The 13,669-nt window shown below is 25.1% G+C and overlaps 1 protein-coding gene across 1 annotated transcript in view; it reads right to left on the bottom strand.

Annotated features, from left to right (window-relative positions):
- The window catches only part of LOC111685385 (tyrosine-protein phosphatase corkscrew), a 56,257-nt gene that overhangs the window by 36,666 nt on the left and 5,922 nt on the right, over positions 1-13,669 (bottom strand). The window contains exons 2-3 of the mRNA XM_046945903.1: positions 12,007-12,194; positions 11,805-11,931 (exon numbers count right to left, since the gene is read on the bottom strand). Of these exons, the coding sequence (XP_046801859.1) occupies positions 11,805-11,931; positions 12,007-12,194 (315 nt within the window). The remainder of the gene's footprint in view (positions 1-11,804; positions 11,932-12,006; positions 12,195-13,669) is intronic.

Below are 13,669 nucleotides of genomic sequence, written 5' to 3'. Positions count from 1 at the left end.
TATAGTCTAGTCTATAGTCTAGTCTATAGTCTAGTCTATAGTCTAGTCTATAGTCTAGTCTATAGTCTAGTCTATATTCCAGTCTATAGTCTAGTCTATATTCCAGTCCATAGGCTAGTCTATAGTCCGAACTTTAACCTAGTTTAGTCTACGGTCTAGTATATAATCTAGTTTATACTGTAGTTTATAGTCTAATCTATAGTCTAGTCTACTCTATAGTCTGAACTATAATCTAGTTTACAATATGGGCTGCAGTGTGGTCTAAAGTCTAGTTTACAGTATGGTCTACAGTCTGGTCTATAGTCTAGGCTATAGTCAAGTCTACAGTGTTTATTTGTCTATTGTGTGATCTACAGTCTGGACTTAATTACAGTTTGAAGATTGGTCTCTAGTTTAGTCTCGAATCTGGTCTTTAGTCTGGTTGCTAGTCTGGTCTGTCGTTTTGTCTATAGTTTGCTTTTGAAACTGCTCTATACTTTTATATGAGGTTGTTATACTGTTAACACACACTCCTTTTTAGAAAGCCATTAATATCAGTTACAAAAGTAATAACAAAAAAATTTTATATTCTTAACGCAATTAAATAATAAACAAATACGTTGTTTTTAAAAATGTGATTAGTTTTTTTGTTGCTGTTGTTGTTTGCTATAAGCGGTTTCAGTTCTAAACACAAAAAAAAACTCGATGAACTTATGTAAATATGATTAAATATAAATCATATTCACATGTTCTAGAGACAGACGGACGTATGAATAGACAATTTCCAATGACCAGAATTCTAAAAACATGCATTTAAACACTTATGAAAGTTGGTTTTTTTACTATTTTTTCCAAATGCGTTTTAGCGATCAATTGCAATAGATAATTGGACATTTATAGTGAACAAGTATTTCCCCTTTTGGAGAAAATGAGTTTAATAGACGTAGAAATTAATTTAGGGGGAGGAGGGGTTAGACAAATAGAGTTAGGTAGGGACTTTTTTTTGTTCCATAAGTTGGACTTTGATTCTTGTAAAATCAATTTCAATTTCTTTAACGAAATTTACATAAAATTATGAGCTTTTTGTTAAAAAGCTATTAGAAAAAAATCTTTTTAAAAATTATTATTGTTATTAAGCTATTGTTAAACGTTCATTATAATACGTGCAAAAAATTTTTTAATTTTTATATGAAAAAAAACAAAAATTATATTTATATTCTGTTCATTATAAAGAATGATAAAGAAAATTTAAGAAAGATATTTTAAAGCCCCTCAAAAATAAAATTACTTGATTTGGATAAAGATTAATGAAATCAAGTCAAGGTTAAAAACACAATAAACGCGCCTTTTTTAAAAAATCACTTACAAATGTTTAAAAATCATTTTTTTAATGATTAAAACAAATTTCTATATATTTTTCTTTAATTTTAAGCATTTTGAGACAATTTTCGAAAATTCGAAATTAAGTTCGAATTTTTCGAAAATGGCTCAAAGTGTAGAAAAATCATTACCAAATGTTTAAAAATAATTTTTATAAGTTTAAAAGTAATTTCCACACATTTATTTTTAATTTTAAACATTTTGAGACAATTTTCGAAATTTTGATATTAAGTTCGAATTTTTCGAAAATGGCTCATTTTTATAAGTTTAAAAGTAATTTCCACAAATTTATTTTTAATTTTAAACATTTTGAGACAATTTTCGAAATTTTGATATTAAGTTCGAATTTTTCGAAAATGGCTCAAAGTGAAGAAAAATCATTACCAAATATTTAAAAATCATTTTTAAAAGCTTAAAACTAATTTCCACGCAATTTTCTTTAATTTAAAGCATTTTGAAAGAATTTTCGAAAATTTGAATTAAAGTTCGAATTTTTCGAAAATGGCTCAAAGTCCAGAAAAATCATGCCCAAATGCTTAAAAATCATTTTTATAAGTTTAAAACTAATTTCCATAAATTTTTCTTTAATTTTACGCATTTTTAGTTAATTTTTCGAAAATTCGAAATTAAGTTCGAATTTTACGAAAATAGCTCAAAATGCTAGAAAATGGTCTCAATTTGCTGGAATTTGATTTCTAAGCTTATAACAGTGATTTCTAGTTAGTTTTCAATGATTTTAAGGCATTTTTTGTTATGTTCGAAAATTTTGAAATTAATTTCGAATTTTTCGAAAATGGCTCAAAATGCTGGAAAATGGTCTGAAATTTATGGAAATTGCTTTCTAACTTTATAACAATGATTTCTAGTTAGTTTTTAACGATTTTTAGACATTTTTTGTTATGTTCGAAAATTTCGTACTTAATTTCGAATTTTTCGAACATGGCTCAAAATGCTAGAAAATGGTCTGAAACTGCTGGAAATTGAGTTCTAAGCTTACGACAGTGATTCCCAGTTAGTTTTCAACGATTTTAACAAATTTTTGTTATGTTCGAAAATTCTAAAATTAATTTCGAATTTTTCGAAAATGGCTCAAAATGCTAGAAAATGGTCTGAAATTTATGGAAATTGAGTTCTAAGCTTATAACAGTGATTTCTAGATAGTTTTTAACGATTTTTAGAAAAGATTTGTTATGTTCAAAAATTTCGAATATTTTTTGTGTTAATTTCTCTATAAGGAAGTTTTTTTTCGTAAATAAACTACCGAATTGAATTTATATTTTATTGTTCAAAAAACCTAAAAAACAATTATTATTAATTACTTTGTTTATTGCTAATAAAAACAAGTTTGATTATTTAGGCGTAAAATCAACAGTTTAATGAAAATATAATCTTGAAAAAAAAAACAAAGGAACAAAAACTTATATGATCTAGTTTAAAACAAAAACAAAAACTTTACTTGTAATAACTAATTTATGGAGATTTTGTTAAAGTACAAAAAAAGTTAAACAATAAACACGATAGCGATCAATGATCGTTGGGTTGTGTGTTTTATAAATAGCAAATTGTTAAAACGTGATAAATTAAACAGAATAAAAAAAGTAAATTTTTATTACAATTTTGCTGTCAATATCACAGAATTGTAATTAAAACACAAAATGAGAACAAAAACAAAAAATTATATATAACAAAATCATGTGAAAAGTGTTAAAGTTTTACTTAAGGTTGGCATGATTATAAATTAATCTAAAAAAAAAAAAAACTAATTTGTTTCTAAACTTAATAAAACAAATTGGGATTTTTTTTGTGCTTTGAGAAATTCTAAGAAATGATAAAAATAATCAATACAGAAAACAAGTGACCAGAATAAATTATGTTTAATAGTTAGAAGGATTTTAAATGTTAAAATTGCAAACCGTTATAAACTTAAAATGAACGTGTTTTGCAAAAGAAAAACTAAAACATTTCTTAGAAATCAAATTGAAATTCATTTTAAGACAATTTTACTTTAAAAACGAAAATTCGAAGTTGAAAACTAACTAGAAATCATTCTTATAAGCTTAGAACTCAATTTCCAGCAGTTTCAGACCATTTTCAAGCATTTTGAGCCAATTTCGAAAAATTCGAAATTAAATACGAAATTTTCGAACATAACAAAAAATGTTTTAAAATCATGGAAAACTAACTTAAAAACATTGTTATAAGCTTAGAACTCGATTTCCAGCAGTTTCAGACCATTTTCTAGCATTTTGAGCCATTTTCGAAAAATTCCAAAATAAGTTCGAAATTTTCGAACATAGCAAAAAATGTCTTAAAATCGTGAAAACTAACTAGAAATCATTGTTTCAAGCTTAGAAATCAATTTCCAGCAATTTGAGTCCATTTTCTAGCATTTTGAGCCATTTTCGAAAAATTCGAAAATAAGTTCGAAATTTTCGAACATAGCAAAAAATGTCTTAAAATCGTGAAAACTAACTAGAAATCATTGTTTTAAGCTTAGAAATCAATTTCCAGCAATTTGAGTCCATTTTCTAGCATTTTGAGCCATTTTCGAAAAATTCGATATTAAGTTCCAAATTTTCGAACATAACAAAAAATGTTTTAAAATCATGGAAAACTAACTTAAAAACATTGTTATAAGCTTAGAACTCGATTTCCAGCAGTTTCAGACTATTTTCAGCATTTTGAGCAATGTTTGAAAAATTCGAAATAAAGTTCGAAATTTTCGAACATAACAAAAAATTTCTAAAAATCATTGAAAACTAACCAGAAATCATTGTTTTAAGCTTAGAAATCGATATCCAGCAATTTGAGACAAATTTTTAGCATTTTGAGCAATGTTCGAAAAATTTGAAAATGGCTCAAAATTTTGGAAAATTGTCTCAAAATGTTTAAAATTAAAGAAAAATGTGTAGAAATTAGTTTTAAGCTTCTAAAAATGATTTTTCTGGACTTTGAGCCATTTTCGAAAAATTCGAACTTAATTTCGAATTTTCGAAAATTGTCTCAAAATGTTTAAAATTAAAGAAAAATGTGTGGAAATTTGTTTTAAACTTATAAAAATAAATTTTAAAAATTTGGTTATGATTTTTCTTCACTTTGAACCATTTTCGAAAAATTCGAACTTAATTTCGAATTTTCGAAAATTGCCTCAAAATGCTTAAAATTAATAAAAAATGTGTGCAAATTTGTTTAAAACTCATTAAAATGTTTTTTTAGTAATTGTGACTGATTTTTCTTCACTTTGAGCCATTTTCGAAAAATTCAAACTTAATTTCGAAATTTCGAAAACTGTGGCAAATTGATTAAAAATGATTTTAAAGCATATAGAAAGCATTTCTAAGCAATTAGACAAGATTTTTGGTGATTTTCTTTTTCTTTTAAGCTTTTTTCTAAGAAATTGTTATAAAAGTTTCTAACACTTTTACTTTATGGCTAAATAAGGTATTATTTCCTTTAGATGGTCTAATGGTCTTTTGTCTTAAGTGTGTTAAGATGAAAGTTAGTGATTGAGTTTTGATTTTTCTATTAAGACTTTTGAAAACATTAATCATTTAATTTAAAAGTTATGAATGATTTTTAACTTATAACTTTATATAGAATTTGTTATCTTTTTTTCTTTTTGTTTAAATAAAAAAAGAAGAGCAGTTTTAAGTTTCATTAATAATAAATTTATGTGCATAAATAATATTGAATTATAATTATGTGTTTTAAAGTAAGCGAATGAACGAACGGTTGTTTCATTTTAAACCTATTTGGGGTTGCACATTATCTTTAAACGACCAGTTAAAGGTTAATAAACTTTAGAATTAATAAAACAGCGAGGTCAACTTATGAAATAACTCAATATTTACTCTATTAATAAAACTTACAAGCAAGAAGAAAAAAAATGCTGTAATTTAACAATGAAACCGAAATTATTTACAACAAACAGGTACTAAATAAAATAATTAAAATTCTATATTTAATAAGAAAACAAAATTTAACCAAAAAAATGTCTTTCCATTCTTAATAAACGACGTCAATTATTTCTAAAATAATTTAAAATTCAATCAACGTTTTTAAAAGCTTTTACTACAACAGACTTATAAACTCTTCATATACTTAATAATAATTTATCTTTTAAATTTTTAAATAAAACTAATTATAAATGTAAAATTAGCTTTAAAAGAAAAACACCCAAAATTAAAACATTTAACGTCACACACACATCCCTCACTTAAGTTGGAATTAATTAAGTGAGTCAATTTAATTTGGTTTTATAAGTAACTAATAATTATTACATTAACATATTTATTTTGGTTAGTGGGGATTTTTTTTGTTCTGAATTAAAGAAACTAAAAAAAAATTTCCCAGGAATTCCTGTTTTAAAATTAAACATTATTACAGAAATCTGGGAAAAAATCTTATTTATTCATCGAATTTTCCCAAATTTTTTTAAGTTAAATATGAAATTTCGATATAAAATTCGAATTACGTTCTCAAAATCACTAATCACATGCCAAATTTCTTAGAAATGTTTTCTAAATGCATTAAAATCATTCTTTATCAATTTGCAACAATTTTTGAAATTTCGAAATTAAGTTCGAATTTTTCGAACATGGCTCAAAGTGAAGAAAAATCTAAAGCAAATCCTTAAATATCAATTTTATAAGCTTAAAACTAATTTCCACACATTTTTCTTTAATTTTAAGCATTTTAAGAAAATTTTCGAAAATTCGATATCAAGTTCGAATTTTTCGAAAATGGCTCAAAGTGAAGAAAAATCATTACCAAATGCTTAAAAATCATTTTTATAAGCTCAAAAATAATTTCCAAACATTATTCTTTAATTTTAAGTATTTTGAGACAATTTTCGAAAATTCGAAATTAAACATTTTGGGACAATTTTCGAAAATTTCGAAAATGGCTCAAAGTGAAGAAAAATCGTTACCAAATGCTCAAAAATCATTTTTATGAGTTTTAAACAAATTTCCACATATTTTTTATTAATTTTAGGCATTTTGAGACAATTTTCGAAAATTCGAAATTAAGTTCGAATTTTTCGAAAATGGCTCAAAGTGAAGAAAAAACTTTACCAAATGCTTAAAAATCATTTTAATGAGTTTTAAACAAATTTGCACACATTTTTCTTTAATTTTAAGCATTTTGAGACGATTTTTTAAAATTCGAAATTAAGTTCGAATTTTTCGAAAATGGCTCAAAATGCTAGAAATTGGCTTCAAATGGCTGGAAATTGAATTCTAAGCTTATAATAATGATATTTAGGCAGTTTTCAATGATTTTTACAAATTTTTGTTGTTTTTGAAGATTTTGAACTTAATTTCGAATTTTTCGAACATGGCTCAAAATGCTAGAAAAAGGACTCAAATTGCTGGAAATTGATTTCTAGGCTTATAATAATTATTTTTAGTTTGTTTTCTAAGTTTTTTAGTCATTTTTGATTATGTTCGAAAATGTCGAACTTAATTTCGAATTTTTCAAAAATGGCTCAAAATGCTACAAAATGGACTCAAATTACTGGATTTCGATTTCTAAGCTTATAACAATGATTTCTAGCTAGTTTTCAATGATTTTTGAAACATTTTCTGTTATGTTTAAAAATTTCGAACTTAATTTCGAATTTTCGAATATGGCTCAAAATGCTGGAAAATGGTCTGAAACAGCTGGAAATTGATTTCTAAGCTTATAAAAATGATTTCTAAACTATTTTCCATGATTTTTAGACATTTTTAGTTATGTTCGAAAATTTTCGTACTTAATTTCAAATTTTTCGAACGTGGCTCAAAATGCTAGAAAATGGTATACAATTGCTGGATTTCAATTTCTAAGCTTATAACAATGATTTCTAGTTAGTTTTCAATGATTTTTGGACATTTTTTGTTATGTTCGAAAATTTCGAACTTAATTTCGAATTTTTCGAACATTGTTCAAAATGCTAGAAAATGGACTCAAATTACAGAAAATTGATTTCTTAGCAATTTTCCATGATTTTTATAATTTGTTCGTAAACTTGGATTCATTTCAATTTCATTAAAAATTTTTAAATTGTTTTTATTTTTTTTTTTTTAATTTTTCCTTTTAATTATTAAAAAAAACTGTTAAATTGTTTTTATTGCAATTTACCACCCACTTAATAACAATTGTAAACAATTGTTGTTGTTGTTTTATTATTTAAAATTATTATTATCATTTTGTTTTTGTTAAATACAAGCAAATTTAGTTTAACAAGTTCATTGAGTTCACAATAAAATGAAATATTTTTGTCTTTTTTTTATAATGTAACGCCTTCGCACAAACAATTTTAAAGATTGCATTATAATAAACAATTATTTACAGTGTTTTTTTTGTGAATTATTAACTTTTTTGTTTAAACAAAAATTTTACAACGCAATTTAAATGCTTACATTTTTTGCTAATCTTTTATTTTCTTAATTGTTTGTATGTTTGTTTAAATATTTGTTTTTGTATAATTATTTGTTCAATATAGTTTTAACCTAATTTGGTTAGAAAAGAAATTTATATAGATTTTTTGTTTGCTGTTCATCTTTATTATTGCAATTAAGAAAATAACAAAATAAGCACGCTTTTGCTATAATAGTTTGCTATAGCACACCCCCGCTTTATTCTAAATATGAACAACAAAAAAAATATTTTAAATTTTAATAAAAACAACAACAACAACAAATTTATTCTACTGTCCAAACAAAAATTTAAACAAAAACGTATTAATTTAGAAAATTGAATACAAAACTAGTTTAAAATTACTTCAAAATCATTTTTTTATGTTTAAAACTTATTTTCTGGCAATTTTGGTCAATGTTCGAAAATTCGAAATTAAGTTCGAAATTTTCGAACATAACAAAAAATGTCTAAAAATCATGAAAAAATTGTTTACAAAGCTTATTTATAAGCATAGAATTCAATTTCTAGCAATTTGAGTCCATTTTCTAGCATTTTGGTCAATGTTCGAAAATTCGAAATTTTCGAACATAACCAAAAATGTCTAAAAATCATGGAAAATTGTTTAAAAAGCGTATTTATAAGCTTAGAAATCAATTTCCCACAATTGAGTCCATTTTCGAAAATTCGAAATTAAGTTCGATATTTTCGAACATAACAAAAAATGTCTTAAAATCAATGAAAATTGCGTAGAAATCATTTTTATAAACTTAGATATTAATTTCCAGCTATTTGAGTCCATTCTATAGCATTTTCAACAATGTTCGAAAATTCGAAATTAAGTTCGAAAATTTCGAACATAACAAAAAAATCATTAAAAACCCCTAGAATTAACTTAGAAAACGTTTTCATAGCTTAAGAACTAATTTTTAGACCATTTTGGTTCATGTTCGAAAATTCGAAATTAAGTTCGAAATTTTCGAACATAACAAAAAATGTCTTAAAATTAATGAAAATTGTGTAGAAATCATTTTTATAAACTTAGATATTAATTTCCAGCTATTTGAGTCCATTCTATAGCATTTTCAACAATGTTCGAAAATTCGAAATTAAGTTCGAAAATTTCGAACATAACAAAAAAATCATTAAAAAACCTTAAAATAAACTTAAAAAAACATTTTCACTGCATTAGAACTCATTTTTAGACCATTTTGGTTCATGTTCAAAAATTCGAAATTAAGTTCGAAATTTTCGAACATAACAAAAAATGTCTAAAAATCAATGAAAATTGCGTAGAAATTATTTTTATAGACTTAGAAATCAATATCCAGTACTTTAAGCCCATTTTCTAGCATTTTGGTCGATGTTCGAAAATTCAAAATTTTCGAACATAAGTCAAAATCATCGAAAACCGTTTAATTTTGTCCAAAAATCATTTGTATAAGCTTAAAAATCAAATTTAAGCCATTTTGGTCGATGTTCGAAAATTCGAAATTAAGTTCGAATTTTCGAACATGACCCAAAAACTTAGAAAATCATCAAAATTTTACTAAAAATCATTTGTACAAGCTAAAAAATCAATTTCGAGCACTTTTAGTCGATGTTCGAAAATTCGAAATTAAGTTCGAAATTTTCGAACATAAGTCAAAATCATCGTAAATCGTTCAAAAATCATTTATACAAGCTTAAAAATCAATTTTAAGCCATTTTTGGTCAATGTTCGAAAATTCGAAATTAACTTTGAAATTTTCGAACATAAGTCAAAATCATCGAAAATCGTTTAAATTTGCTTATAAGTTTTGTCCAAATTGTCTTTTAATAACTTTCATTCATTTATTCATTCTATTTGTCTTCATGATCTGTGAACGTGTAAGAGATGCAACACCTACAAAACAAACAAAAAAAAATAGCAACACCTACAAATCTAGTTTAAAAATCAATTTAATTTGAAAGTTTTAAAGCAAATAAATTACATTTAAAATTTGACATTAAATGTATAACAGTTGAAATAGTATAATAATAGTATACGGGGGTGGATGATGGCTTATAATTTCGTTTATTTATGGCTTTTTTTTTCTTGAAAATCATAAAACAAAAAACAGACAAATTATGAAGAGCAGGTGTCAAACAAACAAAAAAAATGTCTCAAAATCGTGGAAAATTGTTTAGATATCATTGTTATAAGCTTAGAAATCGAAATCCAGCAATTTGAGACCACTTTTTAGCGTTTTGAACAATGTTCGAAAATTTGAAATTAAGTTCGAAATTTTCGAAAATAACAAAAAAATGTCCAAAACTAATGGGAATTTACTAAGAAATCATTTTTATAAGCTTTGAAATCAATTTCCAGCAATTTGAGTCCATTTTCTAGCATTTTGAGCCTTGTTCGAAAATTCGAAATTTTCGAACATAACAAAAAATTTCAAAAAATCATGAAAAATTTTTTTCTAAATCATTATTATAAGCTTAGAAATCGAAATCCATCTATTTGAGACCATTTTCTAGCATTTTGAACAATGTTCGAAAATTCGAAATTAAGTTCGAATTTTCGAACATAACAAAAAATGTCCAAAAATCAGGGAAAATGGTTTAGAAATCATTTTCATAAGCTCTGAAATCAATTTCCAGCAATTTGAGTCAATTTTCAAGCGTTTTGAACAATGTTCGAAAAATTCGAAATTTTCGAACATAACAAAAAATTTCCAAAAATCATTTAAATTAGTTTGGAAATTATTTTTATAAGCTTAGAAATCGAAATCTAGCAATTTTAGACCATTTTTTAGCATTTTAAACAATATTCGAAAATTCGAAATTAAGTTTGAAATTTTCGAACATAACAAAAAATGTCCAAAAATCAGGGAAAATAGTTTAGAAATCATTTTTATAAGCATAATAATCAATTTCCAGCAATTTGAGTCTAATTTTTAGCATTTTGAGCAATGTTCGAAAATTCGAACTTAATTTCGAATTTTCGAACATAGATTAAAATGGTCCATAAATGGTTTCTAAAGCTATAAAATTGATTTCGAAGTAATTTGTAGGGTTTTTGAATGATTTTTTTGACATTTCAGTCCATGTTCGAAAATTCGAACTTAATTTCGAATTTTCGAACATGGATTAAAATGGTCCAAAAATGGTTTCTAAAGCTATAAAATTGATTTCGAAGTTAATTTTAGGGTTTTTGAATGATATTTTGACATTCGAACTTAATTTCGAATTTTCGAACATAGATTAAAATGGTCCAAAATTGCTTACTAAAGCTATAGAACTGATTTCTAAGTTAATTTTAAGATATTTGAAGGATTTTTTGACATGTTCGATAATTCGAATTTTCGAAAATTCGGAATTAAGTTCGAATTTTCGAACATGGCCTTAAAACAACCAAAATAGAGTTCTAAAGCTATGAAAATAATTTCCAAGTTAATATTAAAGTTTTTGAATGATTTTTTGACATGTTCGAAAATTCGAACTTAATTTCGAATTTTCGAACATGAACTAAAAATGTTTAAAACTAAGTACTGAAGCCATAAAAATGATTCCTAAATACACTGTTAAAGATTTTTTGTTATAATTTTCAGAGAATTTTCAAAATTTTATAAAAAAACGAAAAAAACTTTGTAGTCTAGTGTTTTAAATTGTTTTAAAGAAATGTTTAAAATGGAATATTTTAACTTTCTAATTGTACAATTATTAAAACAGAAAAAAACTATTATACAAACAAATATGTTGCATAATTACAAACATACTTTCATTAAGAAAACTTAAAGAGAGGAGATCGTTTGAAACAATTAGAAAAAAAAGAAAACCTTGAAATTCCTTTTTTGAAATACATTTGCAATTGTAATGAAAAACAACAATTATTTTGTAATTAAAATGAAATGAAAACTAAAAAGAAATTCTTATTAATTAAATAATTAATTAAACTTTCATAAGAAACATAAAATCATTAACATTCTAATACATTTTTTGTTGCTAAAGTCCTAAAACAAAATCACACTCGTTTTCTCTTTAAACTTTTAAATTGTCAACATTGTTTTTCCACTTACCTTTCTGTTGTTGGTTCTGCACATATTAACGGTTGTTTTAATTCTATTACTTGTCCATTTTTCTCTTTCAATTCACCATTTTCCATATAATATTGTACCAGCTCAGGTAAGGTGGCAAATTTTTCACCTAAAAATCACACACAAACAAAACATTTTTAAACTATTAACACAAACAACAACAACAACAACAAAAGTTACTCACCACCATAGAGATCGAAAAAATCACCATTATTTTGTATTTTTATATGTGTCACTTCCTGACCCCGTCTTACAGATAATGTAAATGCACCGGGATTTGATGAAGAGAGTCGTGCTAAGAATGAACCATCAAAACCCTGTTCTAATAAAAGTTTTTCCGCTCCAATGCCCGAAATAGTGGGATGAAACCATCTAATGGAAGAGATAGAGAGAGAGAAAAGAAATGAGAGAAATTTCTTTTAAAAATTATAGAAAAATTCTTAAGCTAAGTGGGTGTGTGTGTAGTTCATAGCTCAATTGAGAAATTCAATGATGAATTGAGAAATTTCAAGCTGAATTGAGAAATACATAAATGAATTGTAAAAATCGTAGTAAAAATTGTTTGCTGAATTGAGAAATTCTTAGCTGAATTGTTTAATTCTCAGCTGAATTGAGAAATTCAAAGCTGAATTGAGAAATTCAAAGCTTAATTGCGAAATTCTAAACTGAATTGAGAAATTCTAAGCTGAATTGAGAAATTCATAGCTGAATTGAGAAATTGAAAGCTGAATTGAGAAATTCAAAGCTGAATTGAGAAATTCTAAGGTGAATTGAGAAATTCCAAACTGAATTGAGAAATTTAAAGCTAAATTGAGAAATTCAAAGCTGAATTGTGAAAATTGTAGTAAAAATTGTTTGCTGAATTGTGAAATTCCTAGCTGAATTGAGAAATTACAAGCTGTATTGAGAAATTCAAAGCTGAATTAAGAAATTCGAAGATGAATTAAGAAATTCAAAGCTTAATTGAGAAATTCAAAGTTGAATTGAAAAATTCAAAGTTGAATTGAAATATTCAAAGCTGAATTGAGAAATTTAAAGCTGAATTGAGAAGTTCAAAGCTGAATTGAGAAATTCAAAGCTGAATTGAGAAATTCAAAGCTGAATTGAGAAATTCAAAGCTGAATTTAGAGATTCAAAGCTGAATTTAGAGATTCAAAGCTGAATTGAGAAATTCAAAGCTGAATTGAGAAATTCCTAGCTGAATTGAGAAATTCCAAGCTGAATTGAGAAATTAAAGCTGAATTGTGAAAATTGTAGTAAAAATTGTTTGCTGAATTGTGAAATTCCTAGCTGAATTGAGAAATTACAAGCTGTATTGAGAAATTCAAAGCAGAATTGAGAAATTCAAAGTTGAATTAAGAAATTCGAAGATGAATTAAGAAATTCAAAGCTTAATTGAGAAATTCAAAGCTGAATTGTGAAAATCGTAGTAGAAATTGTTTGCTGAATTGAGAAATTCAAAGTTGAATTGAGAAATTCAAAGTTGAATTGAGAAATTCAAAGCTGAATTGAGAAATTCAAAGCTGAATTAAGAAATTTAAAGCTGAAATGAAAAATTCAAAGCTGAATTGAAAAATTCAAAGCTGAATTAAGAAATTCAAAGCTGAATTGAGAAATTCAAAGCTGAATTGAGAAATTCAAAGCTGAATTGAGAAATTCAAAGCTGAATTAAGAAACTCAAAGCTGAATTGAGAAATTCAAAGCTGAACTGAAAAATTCAAAGCTGAATTGTGAAAATCACAGTAAAAATTGTTTGCTAAATTGATAAATTCTTAGCTGAATTGAGAAATTCAAAGCTGAAATGAAAAATTCAAAGCTGAATTGTGAAAATCGTAGTAAAAATTGTT

The sequence above is a fragment of the Lucilia cuprina genome, chromosome 3 (genome assembly GCF_022045245.1).
Source record: "Lucilia cuprina isolate Lc7/37 chromosome 3, ASM2204524v1, whole genome shotgun sequence".
Taxonomy (NCBI): domain Eukaryota; kingdom Metazoa; phylum Arthropoda; class Insecta; order Diptera; family Calliphoridae; genus Lucilia; species Lucilia cuprina.
This window is presented reverse-complemented; position numbering and strand designations above follow the sequence as displayed.